At 41.0% G+C, this 15,322-nt stretch overlaps 1 protein-coding gene across 2 annotated transcripts; it reads left to right on the forward strand.

Annotated features, from left to right (window-relative positions):
- Window positions 1-1,116: 1,116 nt before the first annotated feature.
- On the forward strand, window positions 1,117-11,916 carry lpcat2 (lysophosphatidylcholine acyltransferase 2). Of its 2 annotated transcripts, XM_052064358.1 has the most exons (14): window positions 1,117-1,273; window positions 1,517-1,659; window positions 3,924-4,141; window positions 5,174-5,286; window positions 5,515-5,575; window positions 5,802-5,860; window positions 6,035-6,069; window positions 6,203-6,257; window positions 6,653-6,735; window positions 6,809-6,934; window positions 6,997-7,150; window positions 8,258-8,356; window positions 8,821-8,962; window positions 10,086-11,916. In XM_052064358.1, exons 1-14 carry the CDS (start codon window positions 1,163-1,165, stop codon window positions 10,253-10,255), a joined length of 1,569 nt encoding a protein of 522 aa, XP_051920318.1. In that variant the 5' UTR covers window positions 1,117-1,162; the 3' UTR covers window positions 10,256-11,916. The 2 variants fall into 2 exon arrangements, with proteins under 2 accessions (XP_051920318.1, XP_051920319.1); XM_052064359.1 differs by lacking the exons at window positions 1,117-1,273; window positions 1,517-1,659 and adding an exon at window positions 2,851-2,976.
- The last annotated feature ends 3,406 nt before the right edge of the window (window positions 11,917-15,322 follow it).

The following is a 15,322-nucleotide window of genomic DNA, read 5'->3' on the forward strand; positions in this document are numbered from 1 at the left end:
CTCAGAGTGAAAACCTGTCATACTTTTGACCAGACCATAATGTCCTGGACTTAATACATATAAAACTGCGCCACCTTATGGAAATTCTAGTACAGTACAGTACTAGTACAGTTAAAATCACCACCGCAATCGTGTTTTAGTTATTGCAGCGTATTATAGCAGTACTGTATTGTGTTTGGAATCTGATTGTATGTGTGTGTGGGGGGGGGGGGTGTTAAAATACAAACTGACCACAGTTCACTAAAGAGAAAAGGCTGAATGTTCGTCCATAAAATCAAAATGTTGTATAGGGTTGCCCAATACCGCGGGACAGGGATGAAGTCCATTGTCCTCGGAGTGAGACGATGATGGAGGTGTCCAGTAGTCGAGTCGCGTGGAATTTAACGGCAGTACCAAGCCCGAAAGAAACCTGCGCAAGAAATCTAATGAGAGTAATTAGATATTATATCGTATTGTTTTTCCAGCGACACGTCACACTTTTCTGCCCGTCCTGTTGTTTTTAATTCATTTCTTTCACTGTAGTTTTTAAAATCGAATGTAATGTATTGCACGCCATTAGATATATAGTTATTACAAGTGTAGGTTGAGGGTTTTTTCTTTTTCTTTCTCCTTTTTAATAACTGCATTAAAGGATCCCATCTCTCCATCTGCCATTCGTAAAGAAGAGCCATCCACTGAAAAACAACGAACCCCTCAATTTACACAAGCAAAAAAAAAACATTCTCCAAAGTAATTTGAATACATTATCCCCCCAAAAATGTACAGATGCGCTGACACAGTTTACGGGTATGTGAACATTTCCAAAATATATGAATAACAGTCTCAGAAGGGAAATCACAGAAGACAGAGCTCAATTAAGATCAAGTTTAATTGAACAAAGAAGGCTGTAAGAAGCTAACACTACGTCTATGACAATGTGTCAAAACTAAAACTTATATGAATGAAAGTACCTGTAAAGTCTTTCCAAAACACGCAAATGGTGAAGCAAGGGAGGCGGAGCTTGATATGGGTCACTTCCGGGATGGTTTTGGCTGACTGTTTTGCTAGCATGAACGCTGCGCCTTACCCCGTGAAGGAAGAAAAGAGAAAAGGATAGAGGAACTGAAATGATAACATGAAGCTGCTGCTGTGACTGCATCCTGCGTCGATTTCCTGCTTCGCGATGCCGTCTCAACGCGTCTTCGCCCTGCCAAGGCAGCAATCGCTGCTCCTGCCTGCCGTCATTAACCCATTTGTGCAGGACACCGAACTCTCCAAGGCCACCATAATCAAAGTGAGTCACAATGGCGAATTAAAATCAATGCATAGAAGCGATAAATGCACGTCGACATGTGTGCGATTAGGCGCACGATCCCCCGGCCTCTGTACATGTAATCTGCTTTGCAATGCTGTGTGCTGCAAGAACAATAAGAGCCCTTGTGTGCGGCTACCTACTGATTTGGATTGGACGCACGGAAGGATTGTAAACATGGATTGTGTGTTTTCCTAACATTACAATAACTATGCGTGTGTTCAGTGTATCCTCCAGGGAATTTTCCTGGTGCCTCTTCGAGCCATCCTTATCTCGTTGGTCCTCATGGTAACCTGGCCAGTGGCTGTCATCATCACCTTCAAACATCCTCTCAAAGGAGCCGTGGCGCCAATGACAGGATGGAGAAGGTAACCCTTCTAATTGACGTTCCTCAAAGGGAGAAAAACACTACTTTCACTTACAAATGTAATTAGTTCACCAAACTATTTACTTATTCAGCAAATCAATATTTCCCATTGAAATATATTAATAAACCCACAAAACGGACTTTTTTGTTAAAGAAAAAAATAGCACTGTATTGTATAAGTACATTGTACATAGTACTACACCATTAAAGTGAATGTAAATAAAACGTTTTTATAAAGTGTTAATACTGTACTATGGAACGAGCCGAAAGTCAGAACAACCTTCCTGTAGCGCAACTGTATACTTGCTGATTGGAATGTCCTTGCATGTGGAGAAAATTTGCCATAGTTGCCGATGCACTTTTCAGCCATTTAACAGTAAAACACGCAAGCTTACAGATGCACACACTGAAGTTATACACCAACCCAACAAGGCACTACTTCACAAAGGTACATACACGCATGTCTCTCAAACACAGGCACCACAATACTTAGTTTTAAAAATATATATATCATGCTTACAAATCAAATATGTTTACATTGTACAAAACCCAGTTCAAATGAAGTTAAGGTGTTGCTGAATATAGAATATTCTTTTTTTTTTTGTTTGTCTTGTTTTGTGTTGAGAGGGAAGAAATGTCATCTGTGCTGTCTGTTTCACATACAGTACATTTGACAATAAAGTTTATCCAATCCAACGCAATACGATTTGCAAATCATGTTTATCCTTTACATAATTCAATATACTACTAGACAGCTATCATACACCCATCCATCCATTTCTAATACCGTCGATCTTGGCCAAGTTCTCAGGGCTGCTGGAGCCTATTCGGGTCCACCCTGAACTGGTCGCCAGTCAGTCGCAGGGCACATAAAAGAGACGGACAACCATTCACACACACATCCACACCGTTACTGAGTGGAAACGATCCCACGCTGCTCGCACACAAGTCAGGCAAGTGTACCACTATACCATCAGCGACTCGCATAACGTCCAATAACCTTTAAACAGAGACTACAGTACTGTACAATAACAATACAAACAAATGCATTTTCTGTATCACACATCCTGTTCAGAATTGTGGGAAGCTGGAAGCTATCCCATTTAACTTTAAGAAAAGGCAGACTCTGGGAACCCCCTGGGCTGATCAGCAGTCACATATCCCGGCACTGTAGAGACAAACAACCTTCCGCCGTCACATTCACACCATCACTGAGTGGGAAGTGAATGCCTGCTTTCTGCACAGAAGTCTGGGGAGTGATCCATTTCACCATCACGGACAGCACAAATGATGAGGAGATTGACAACCATCAAAATAAGTTCCGTCATTGGTTTGATTGTAATTGTCATGTTTTTCCTTGTAATGATTTTTTTTTTTACACAAAAATACATGCAAAAGCGAAACACAGTTTGAGTGAGTCTTTTGAATTTGTAAAAAGTCCTCGTCATATGGTCATATAAAATGCAAAAGTTTTACTGTGGGGGTTGGGGGGAACTGCGGGGCTGTAATCATATCATAGTGTACTCCATTGTCTGTCCTGTGAGCGTGACTCTGCTGCAGCATTTTCTCGGATTTGCGTTCAAAAACAAAAATGCCCGCCAGCCAAAGCAGCGTATTGTCAAAACAAATAGATATTGACATTGTTTGTGTTTTTTTGGCGATCATATCTCCAACAGCAGCATTACTTCGGTTCGCTTCCCATAACACTTAAACAATGATTACCATCAACTCTTTGGGTTCATCCACTGCTCTGCTTTAATTCCTCCATTATCTGCCGATCTAATTGCTTAAATCAAAATGAGTGTCTGCTGTCGGAATAGTTGTGGAAAGGGACAACTTCAGCAATGAGGAAGTCAGTGACGGAAGTCGATAATGGTTGCAGCCAAAGTTGTAAAATGTTTTGCAATCCTCACTGCAAAGACTTAAAGCCAAGGAACAAGTGGCACGATACGGGTGTTCAAATAAATCTAAACTACAACACGACTTTTGCTAGATTTGCACATTGTAGTGTAGAAGCTAAAGTTAACTCCTTTTTTGTTTTGTTTGTGACAGCAAGAGACTTATTATCATCACAGTAGAACAGAATAGAACAATTTATAAGTTGTTCAGTGACACTGGTTAGCTTTCAAGTTGTTCTAATTTTACTACCCCCCCCCCCCCACTCCCCCACAACTCATTGGATATTATAGGGAGAAAAATGCCCTTATGGGCTCAACCAATGCTGAGTACGTTGACATGTCTAACGAAAACTCGTGCCACCTGCAGGCTCATGTGTCAGAGTGTGATGGCTGCCCTGGGGAGAGCCTACTACTTCTGCATGGGCTTCCGGGTGGTGGTCAAGGGCAAACAGGTGGGCAGTGGCGAGGCCCCCATCCTGGCCGTGGCCCCCCACTCCACCTTCTTTGACGGCATTGTGTGCATCGTGGCGGGCCTGCCCTCCACTGTGTCCCGTGTGGAGAACCTGGCCACGCCCATATTTGGCAGTGAGACACTTTTTTTTTTAATCTGTTCATTCATTCGAGCACTTTATGGGAAAAAGAAACATTTGTATTACCATATTTTACGGAGTATAAGTCGCAGTTTTTTTTTCATAGTTTCGCCGGGGGTGCGACTTATACTCTGGAGCGAGCTATGTGTGAAATGGTTAACACATTGTACACATTACATGTTATTTTCACATTAAACCGCAAGAGGGTGCTCCCGGCCTGTGTTGATACTTTTTTGGCGGTAACTGAGAAAAACAACTGACGATGACTCTGACGTAAGCGATGTAGAAGAGAAAACGCTGCATCTTCTACCTCCGGAGTTGTTTAAAAGTGACACCGAGCATGAAGATTTCATTAGATTTTGTGATTTGGAGTGACACTGATGGTTTTGGTAAATTTGTTAGCACGTTCTTTGTTGTCTAAATCACTCTTAATATGTTACGTGAACATACCAGGCGCATTCACAGTTTGTTGTTAAGCGTCATGTAACGTTAGCATATCGTACACTTATTCAGCCTGTTGTTCTCTAGTTTTATTTTTATTTTAAATTGCCTTTCAAGATGACGTGTATGTTTTTGGTGTTGGATTTTATCAAATAAATTTCCACCAAAAATGCGACTTATACTACAGTGTGACTTATATATGTTTTTTACTTCTTAATGATGCATTTTTGGGCTGGTGCGATTTATAATCCGGAGCGACGTATAATCCGAAAAATACGGTAGACATTTTTTGGAGCTGAAGGCAACTCAAGATAAAACATTTCTGTCTTTCTGCTCATATTTTTAAAAAAAAGTTGGGGTGTGGGGGTGGGAGGAAAGCCTCAGCATCGAATGCTAATCTCGATATTTAGATGTAATTTTACGCTGGTTAGTTTCAGTATGTCATTTTGCCGATTTATGATGGTTATCTTATCCCATCTTTTAGATAATCTGATAAACCTGTCATGTGCTTCACTGGACTCCATGTTTTGATGTATTTATGATTTACCGGTAGTTTTTTTTTGTAATGTAATATTTTTCCTCACAGGGTTTGTTCGCTGCCTCCAGCCAGTACTGGTGTCCAGAAAAGACCCCGACTCAAGGAAGAACACTATCCAAGAGATTGTTGGCAGAGCCAAGTCAGGAGGCCGCTGGCCACAGGTATAAAAAAGGAAAATACACACATAAATATAGAACCGCTTCTTACTAAAAAATATTATTTCAGAGTTAATTTTGACGATAGTTGAGCATCACTTACCTTGAATGGAGTTCTCCTGCCTTGAAGTGGGTTTTTAGTGTTTTTTTTTTGTTTTTTTTTTTTTGAAGCAGGTTTTTATATTGTTTTTTTTCTTGTTTTTTTTTTTTTTTTTTTACCATTTTATTCTTCAGGTTTTGATATTTCCTGAGGGGACGTGTACAAACCGCTCTTGTCTCATCACATTCAAGCAAGGTAAAGTACAAAAAGCCATCCATCCTTTTACTTGTCTTCGGTAGGTCACAGGTGACTCAGGTCACTTCAACATAGTTCCTTGGCACCAAGTTTCGTCAAGACAGTAAAGTCGTGAATTATGAATATGCAGGGAACACTGTTCTCCTTGTTCAAAGTAAAAGATGGGGCAGGGAAAATATCTCCAGGAATCATGACTTTCTTTATTTGCTTACATTGTGTCCTATAGGTGCCTTTATTCCAGGCGTACCTGTGCAGCCCGTGATTCTGAGATACCCGAATAAAATAGTAAGTTTTTGTCTTCACGATAAATATACACAAAGACGTCTTTCTTGAATGCAGAACTTGAATTTGATTCCCTCGGATTCTGCATGTGTACCGAACGATGTAGCTCTGGAACAAACTGTATACGTCCTTTCTGTGTGAATCAGATTTGTATTTGTCCCATTTCCTTCTATCCAGGACACGGTAACATGGACTTGGCAAGGTTTTAGTTCGTAAGTGTCCTCATTCTAAGAATTGGTCTTTCCTTTACAAATTAACACAACCAAACACATAAATTACTCCCTTGTTTTGCTGCCTTTAATACATTTATATGTCACCAACTGCCCTTAATGAAATTGTGTGTAGGAGGACCCTGCTACTGCTAACGCTGTGTCAGCTCTACACCACAGTGGAGATTGAGGTAACCTGCTAACCTGCTTGGCTTTACAATTTTTTATTTTCATTTTTTGGTCTCAATGTTGCCTTCTGAAGGTTTGTGAAATACCAGAATTGCTGTATAATGCTTAGAAGTCAATAAATCATGCATGGTTATGATAGACACTGCACGTTTCACTTTCAACCTTAAGATCCCGCTCCCACACGCTGTAATCACATTGAAACATATTTAAACACAGTTTTCAAACACATCGTCGACATCTTTGGAGACAAGAAATATACGCACCGTCACGTTGAACAGGAAAATCTGCAACATGGCGGCCTTTCGTCTCCAATATGTTGATATAAAATACGCATTTGAGCACTGTCAAAATGGCTGCTGAATGTCCCTGATGTGACCTTCCTCATATTGTTTTTCAGTTTCTGCCGCCTCACATCCCCACAGAGGAGGAGAAGAAAAGTCCCGCTTTGCTTGCCAGCAAAGTGAGAGACATCATGGCCAAGTGAGTAAAGGAAATGCGTGTGAAGAGTCAAACCTGGCTTTTCTGTGTACGATGTGCTCAACGACGCCTGCAGGGCCTTGGGTGTTCCCGTGACGGACCACACGTATGAAGACTGCCGGCTGATGATCTCTGCCGGCGAGTTGACGCTGCCGATGGAAGCCGGCCTGGTTGAATTCACCAAAATCAGTCGCAAGCTCAAGTAGGACGAATAACAACTTGGCTTTAAGATGATGTGATATGAACCCGCCGTCTCTTCTTTAGTATCAAATGGGACAATGTGAGGAAGGAGTTGGACGGTTTCGCGGCCATGGCCACTTCCTGTAAAGGCGGACGTATCAGCATCAAGGAGTTTGCCAGCTTCCTGAAGCTCCCCGTCAATCCTGCCCTGGAGGAACTCTTTACGCTCTTTGACCGGGTACAGCAATACACGTCTTTACTTATCTAAACACACAGTTCGTTTCGCAGACATTCAGATATTTTTTTTGAATATTGTTTACAAGATAATCAGGATTTTCAAGACTTGGTCAAAATAAGCCAAGGATCAAGAATTACAGAATGCTTCAGACTTGAACTGATTCTTTTAACCCCTTTTTTGGAGACTGCTCTTTCCCATGTCACAAAGTGAGCAACTGCTCTACCTCGCCTGTAGAGGCAGTACTGAGCACAGTTTACAGTGGCGAGAGACAAGGCTGGTGGCGACTACTAATCCAGGGTGTTAAGACTGTAAGCGCATAAATTGTGAACTCAGCTGCCTTACTACACTTATAAATTTCTATCCTGGATCTGTGCAAGTGATGCGTGCGACAGATCTTGCCAAACACGAATGTGCCTCGCTCACATTGGTGACTTGGCTATACATTTGATTATGGTACGCTTATTAGAAGAAAATATTGTTTAGCTAATACTAATCTTTGCTAAAACTGAAGTTCTGCTTACCTTTGAGTAACATTTTAGCAGTTGCAATAAGTTTAATTGCAAGATGGTAAAGGCATCGATGGTAATTTCACCCCATGTGGCAGCACTTCATCATCAAGCTGCCAAATTACACTTGTAAATAAATTGGTGTGTGGATCCATACATTTAGTTCATGGCAAAACATAAATTATCCCCTTTCCTTGACATTGACAACTTGACCAAACACGAATATGTGCCGCCGATTAAAATGAAAGGCTGACATTGCAGCTCTGCTTACCCTTTTGGCTTGAGAATGATGATCATGCTTGAAAATGTCAGATTTTCACTCACCCTAGCCGTCATGGGGTGAGAAACACAGTGTGGGGTGGAATGTAAATTTGCCAAATTGTGACCTAACAGTGCAACAAAATTCGGAATGGCTCGCTCAGCTCAGATTTTCTTTGTTGTTCAATTGTACAAAAGCTAGGTAGACAGCTGCTTCTTTGCAAGCAAGTAGATTCAAGTTTGCCTCATATTTCTTTAAGTAAAGCTGTACTCATTGTTCAGGCAAGGGTTCAAATAAATTACTCTCTCGTCTCTGCTTGCATGTTTAATGGCTCTTGCCCAGAATGGCGATGGCACCATAGATTTCAGAGAGTACGTCATCGGCGTGACCATCTTGTGTCGACCTGCTAACACAGAAGAAGTGCTGCGTCTGGCTTTCCGGGTATGTTCACTTTGCATTTCTGAAATGACTTTTAATGAAATAATTAATGCCATACGACTAATGTTACAGGCGCATAAGTAAAGGATTTGAACAGCATAGATTTAGCGTTACTTCGGACTTGGTTTTCTTTGGTTTGAGTAATACTGAACAAGGCTGAAAGCTGAGTGTGTGGCTCTGCTGTGAAATGGAAGCAGACAGCTGCATTCAGAGACATTTGGATCATGTCACGGTAATAATTTGTGTCTGTTGCCGAGCGCTGTGGGAGTCCTGGAGTCGGTCTCGGAGTCAATTTCCCCCGACCAGGACAACAAATATGGTTTTGGACAAGGACTGGAAGAAAGAGAGAAAAAAAAAGAATCCTATTATAAAGTTTCACTTTCAGGGTGACTCACCAGAGAAACTTTGTGGTCTGTTTATGTCCACCAAATACAGGCTTATCATCCAAATATTTCTTCTTGTTTTAGCTGTTTGACACCGACGAAGATGAGAAAATCACCCGTGAGGAGTTCACAGCACTGCTGCGCTCCGCTCTGGGAGTCTCCGATCTCAACATGGTTAAACTTTTCAAGGAAATTGACGCTGACGGCTCTGGTTTTATCACCTTCAGTGAGTATAAAACTTGTATCCACCTTTTTATCCTTGTCTTGCCTTTCAAATGTACAGTGGCACATTGAGATACGAGGTGAATTCATTCCATGAACGTGCTTAACAAACACTCGTATCTCAAGCCATCATTCACCATTTTAGTCAATGGAAATGCCATTAAAACGTTCAACAATTCTTGTAATAAGTAAAATAGCACTGTAGAAAATGTTAGTTTTAAAAAACATATTGTAATTAAATGGCTAGATGGGAATGGAAAAAAATTTAAATTAATGCATCATGATTGAGCCTTTGCTGCACTTTCTGGTGTCTGGGAATTGACCACCGGGGGTAGTGTAATGCCGTCATGCAGACACAACCGAACAAGAGTCTCACAACTACTGCAAGTGACTCGGCAAACTGCAGTAATATTAGTTGTGTTTTGCTTTATTGTGATATTGTCTGTCTACCTGTGTTACTGCACCATTCGTGTGCAAAGATCCGTCTGTGAAAGCGTTAGAACATTGCGACACTTGTACTGTTTTTTTTGTTGCATGTATAATTTTATGTTTTAGGAAAAAATGTAATTGTCCTAAAATGTTAATTTGAGGGTGAATGATTGTATGTCTGGGATTCACTCTAGCTGATCTGCGGCCAAAGTAAGGATAAGTAGGATAGAAAATGGATGAATGGCATTTCTCTGGGTGAATAGCCACCCTGAAAACACATTTGTTGCAGCCTGGAAAGCCAAAGCAGCAGGTTGTGCTATAATCACCAACTGCAACTGACTCTAAGGCAATTTTAGCCAAGAAGCCAGCTGAAAGGAATTTCCCAGAAAAATTGCAATAAAAGAAGGCAACGAATTGTTGTTAGTTGAATGCAAAAATTTAAAAATCTTTCATCTGCTCATATTTTGTAAAACTAAACAAATCATTTATTGTGTTGGACCACTTGAATATGAAGTTCATAAAACAAAAAGGAAAACGCAATCCTTTGTCAATACCACATGTGTCCTGCGGGTGGCAGCAATGTCCACCAAAATCAACATTTCCAGTCTACGCAAACTTTTTATTTACCGGTATTTATTTATTTTAACCTTCCTGACAAGTCCAGTTTGAAAATATTCCGTGTGTTGGGGATCCCTCAGGTGAGTTTCAAGCCTTTGCCACAACACACCCAGAGTACGCCAAGCTCTTCACCACCTATCTGGAGCTACAGAGGTATCAGGCCATCCAGGAAGCAACGCCCGGGGATCTGGAGCTCAGTGGTTCTGGGGAGAATCAGGAAGACAGCACCTCAGACAAAAAGGATGACTAACCCCATACGCTTTCCTCTCACTCCCGTTTAGCCATCACAACCATGTTGTAGGACAGGTCATGTTGCTTGCCTTTTTTATTGACATTTTAAAAATGTATTTCTTTTGAGGCTGAGTCGTGCCTTATGGGGCAGGCACTAATTCTGTGGATTTTGGTGCACCTGTCATAGTTGCGGTTTGGTCACACAACACTTTTTTTTGTATTTCTTTTGTGTGTACCTTGTTGAATTTCTTCAGGCACATACATGACGGACGGATATTATGTTACGGTACTTTACTTTCAGAAATGACGCCTGGCAATGGCCACTTGGCAACATGAAAGTTAGTAGAGATCTGTTTCTATTGTGACAGTAAAAAAAAGGCAAGAACTTCTGACCGGAAAGACATAGGAAGTCAACCCATTCTGGTTTGAAGTGGTGTCGTGTGTCATGGTGGCCATTTTTGATCGACGATCTCTTCCCACCAATTCGATTGGTGCCAAAATTGAGCTTTTTTTTTTTTTTTTTTTTAATTCAGCTTCTAAGGCAGCTTTACTTATCCACAGGAAATTTGACACATAACCCGCTTGATAATGGAGTTTTTGTACGGCATTTGAGCAACATCATTTTCCCCAAAAATTGGTTTAATGCAACTAGAATCATTGAGGAAGTGATGTAAATATAGATGCAAATTTGATTTTAATTTCGCAAAACATTGCACTGAAAGGGGTGGGGGTCTTTTTGCGAACAATTGCATATGTTGTATCACAAGAAATACATAGTAAATAATTACATATATAAAATAAAAAGTCAAATGATTTCATATGTGCGGTAGCCGTGTTCATCCCCAAAAGAAAAATAAACATTCCGTTTTCGGTGTTTTTAAACTACTAATTCATGTGCTTGGACTTGCTGTGTGCATTATATCTTGTGTGCTTTCCACCTCATGTGACTTTCTTTGAGTTTACCATGCTAACACCTTCATTTGTTCCACATAGAGGCAAAGGGTTTCAGTGTGCCGGTGTAATTAGTGTACAGTCCGCTTTATTAGGATTCCAAGCAAGCAGATGTTGTCGGCGTTATGTGTGTACTCAGGGACATGGACCTTTGTCAGACAGCTGTATAATTAGCCAGAACTTTTGCTTTGCATGTTCTATCTATTTGCATCCCAACTCGACATGCTGAGACAGCACGAAAGTCAACTCCAGCGCAAATAAAATAGGGCAATTTGTGAGCAAAAAGCCAAACAGTGTATTCCAGAGGGCGTTCACACAAACAAGCAGTTTTGTTTGTTGTTTTGTCGACTCTGCAAAATTTGAAAGTAAAACAAGAAGACATATGTTTAATTAATATTGTTTTGCACTGAAACAAAAACGTGTTTATTTTATGATGAGGCACTCCGACCGAATGGGCCACCGCTGTGTCATTCACTTAGCCACCACATGGGGGCAGCAATCTTGTGGAAATGTTTTTACAGTACAGTACCTTCAAAAGTGGTAACACCCCCCCCCCCCTCACCCCCACCCATGCGGCATGTTCGTACTGTACTCTGAACGACAACATTTCAATGAACTTTATTCCATAAACGTTACTACAAATGTTTACATAGTGAACACAAGAAAATTGGCAATTGTGAGTGTTGTTGTGATTGAACTAAAAATAAAAACGCCAACCATGTGTCACAAGTGTTTGTTTTTAATTTTTATTTGTTAAACACTTCTAAAGACATGGATGAAATGTAATCAGGTTGTAGTGCGTTATGGTCATCGCCCGTCACCATTATTTTTTTTCGTACCTTTAGCATCAAGCTGTCCACTCAGCTCTTTTATCTTTTACACACGTTTATGCACTGCAAAGTTATTTCATCCCGAGTACGGTTTAAATCTATTGATCCTAAGTAGGATGTTGGACTTATGCATGAATCGGGCCATGCTTGCTTTTAACTGTGCCCTCTTGCCCTTTGCACGTGAGATGTTGAGATAAATGATTCTCGGGCTGGCGGCTTTATTAAAAGCCCCACCGTGAAAACAAACTTGTGAATTCCACCTTTCAATCGGGTTTAACCTTTTCAAAGTGTCTCATTTCATTTGGATCCAAGCTGATGGGATCAATGGAGGCACATGCCCCTCGTCCCTTTTTAAGATGTTGGGACTTCTTCCTGTGTGCTCCCCACCTACCAACCTCACTAACACACATGCACACGCACACCCTCAGCCATCCTTGCTCTTACATTGTATATATTGCTGTATCCATTTCAGCAGCGCCTGGGGGCTGATCTTGTCGCAGCAGATTGTGGGAGATACACACCTCCTAATGTGATTTGGTGGCAGGACCTGGCTGAGCCAGCACACGGCCTCAGTTAGGAGCGTGCGCCGCGCACGGGCACCGAACGCACGGTGAGGACAACGGGCCTGGCTCAGGGAGGTCAAAAGGGATGGGTCTTGCTATTAAGTGGATGTGAGGTCGACATGCTAACCACTAGTCCACCGTACTGCCTCAGGTAGTATTCATTGGTGTTGAATACCTAGAGGAATCTTAAAAGTGGTACAATTTGGAATGCAATCAAAATGCTCTGGAAAAAATAGGGCTCAAGAGTTGCATAAACTCACATCGGAAGACTTCAGATCAGTGAGCCGTCTCAAGTCAGTGTTCCAGGTCTGTGCCGGGATGTCACAGGGTAGGGAAAGGCTGATTTTTCAGGATTTATGCAGTGAGTTTCTTTTTACGTAGTCATGATGCATTTTTTGTGATGTCACCCCAGAAGGATGGAATCGATGTTGCAGTTTGACTCTCCGTGAGTCTCTTTCACATGGCTGTCTTCATCCAGTGAATCCTTTTTCTCTGCTTCTGTTTATTCTTATGTCACAGTGTTCCGCTTCGAATTTAAGCATGGGTGATTCTCGGATCCGAGGTTTGTAGGTGCTGAGCGAGCACCCATCCAGAGAAGATACGTTTCAACTTTCTGCCCATTTTAATTCAATTTCATTCCCTTGTTTATGAAAGAGAAGCAAAACACTTTTTGGTCCCGTCTGTGACCAAGGCGCTTAGTCTGATGAAGTTCAAGTCATGGTAATGGATGATGAATGTTGATCCACAGCAAATAGGAATTAATTGGACTTATGAAACAAACATTTTGTAACCAGACTAATTTTGGGGAAATGACAACTCATTCTGATGGAGCGGCAACTACTTACTCAATTACAGTATGCATTTTCTCGAGAGTCAACAAAGTCCTTTTCGTTAGAACAAAAAAAAAAAAAAACTAAACTAAAATTGTACTTATACCTGTGTATAGTATTTTTTTAAACTCTCTTTTCTCCTCCCTCTCTCTGTCTCCTTTGTAATGATGATTAGCATCCAGTCGGTTAGCTTGTCACTAGCGCCTTACGTTTAATCATTACACCTGCGGATGACACAACGGCTAACTTTGCTCATTGCTATTCAGAGGACAGGGGCGCTCCGCTCCCTATGACATATTCCTGTCTTTAAGGAGTTTTCAAGCATGAAGTAGTTTTCCTGTATGTTCGCTGTATCTTGCAATGGATGACTTATTTGTGTTTTTGAACAACTGTGTAACTTTTTTTCACGTATCATCGTGACAGAAGGAATTCATTTATGTGATTTTCAGTTGGAATTCAACCAACTTTGTTCTTTCGGGACCATTAACTGTATTTTGATTCAAAATCAGGATATCATGCTGAAAACATTGCATTCCACCAGGGTGGGTATTTTCTTGGAGTGTTGCGTAAGAGGAACAAATTGTTATTATTTGTGCTTTATGTTTCTGGGATGGATCGTTCCTGTTTATGACAACGGGATGGACATTCAAACATCCACACACACACACACACACACACACACACACACACACACACACACACACACACACACACACACATACTTACTTGTGTATACAAAACATTCCGAGGAAATCCATCCAAAAGATGTGCATTAACTGAGCATATTTTGTCATTGTCGTGTCGCTCAAGGTCTTACAATGTGATGTACTGTAGTATATACAGTATCGGAACGTACTGATTATTGCAAGCCATCTGGGGCTCGACATTAAGTCAGGGGCGGGTAAGCTTTTTCCCTGAGCGTTTCAGCTTTTCTAAAGTCCTCCAAGGGCCATACAAAAGTTGTGAAAAAAATACGATGTAACGATTGGACAGATGTTAATGAAATGGTTTGAGGCAGTTGCTCCTTGTAGCTTTTCTGATCTATATTGACATTCTAGTTGTGTTTCATGGGTCTTTTAGTCAACTTTTCCCTTGATTTGAAAATCTGATGCACACTCAAACCTGTACAGTCAATTTTGACCAAGAATTAGGGCAAAAATTGTTGTACCAGTGTACCTCCTTAGGCATCATTTTGCTTTTTTTTTTTTTTTGAGTGAAACAGTCAAACCCACTTTTCAAAATTGGTTGCAGTATGTACCGAGGCTGCTTTGCTAAAACTGGTGCAGGGTACACAGCAACATTGACTATCGGACTATTCTGGAGAGAAATGTGCTGCCAGAAAGCGAACAAATCTGGGATTGACCAGCATCCTAGTGTATTGTGTGGGACTGCAGCACATAGAGAGTTTTTAATTTCTTCCGTTATTTTTTTTCAGGATAATTTGTAAATAGCATTGAAAATCGATAGCAGCTTGTTAGCATGGTAAGGTAAGTCGTACACACCGTAGTGCTCTGTTAGCAGGTTATGATAAGTACTAGCAACTTAGCATACCTCATTAGCTTACTTTGTTGTACATATACAGTAGCTGACGCACAAATAAAGTGTTTTCTGGTTCCACACCACTTATAAAAGTACAATAGGCCATACTGTATATCTGAATTTCAGAATTGTGTCAACTCAAGCGACATGTCCCCTTTGTCAATAAATGTCCAGGGATCTTCTCAACCTGGAATTAAGGCCAGTTTATTAAAAAAAAAAGAAACGTGTCCCCAAAGACAAAAAGCTGGTGTTTGTGCGCCGTGTTTGATTATTCTTTCAATTTTTTTGCGGCGGCTTTGGAATGAGAGTCTTCATGAAAATCCCCCTGACTCCTGAGGGCTTGCTTTCTGGAAAACTGTCTGGTTGGGCTCAT

The sequence above is a fragment of the Hippocampus zosterae genome, chromosome 4 (genome assembly GCF_025434085.1).
Source record: "Hippocampus zosterae strain Florida chromosome 4, ASM2543408v3, whole genome shotgun sequence".
In the NCBI taxonomy this organism is placed as follows: domain Eukaryota; kingdom Metazoa; phylum Chordata; class Actinopteri; order Syngnathiformes; family Syngnathidae; genus Hippocampus; species Hippocampus zosterae.

Coding starts and splice junctions, on each gene's coding strand:
- lpcat2 (XM_052064358.1), top strand. CDS start 1,163: ATGCCGTCTCAACGCGTCTTCGCCCTGCCAAGGCAGCAATCGCTGCTC. Junction 6,070..6,202: donor ACTTGGCAAGGTTTTAGTTC/GTAAGTGTCCTC, acceptor AATTGTGTGTAG/GAGGACCCTGCTACTGCTAA. Junction 6,258..6,652: donor ACACCACAGTGGAGATTGAG/GTAACCTGCTAA, acceptor ATTGTTTTTCAG/TTTCTGCCGCCTCACATCCC.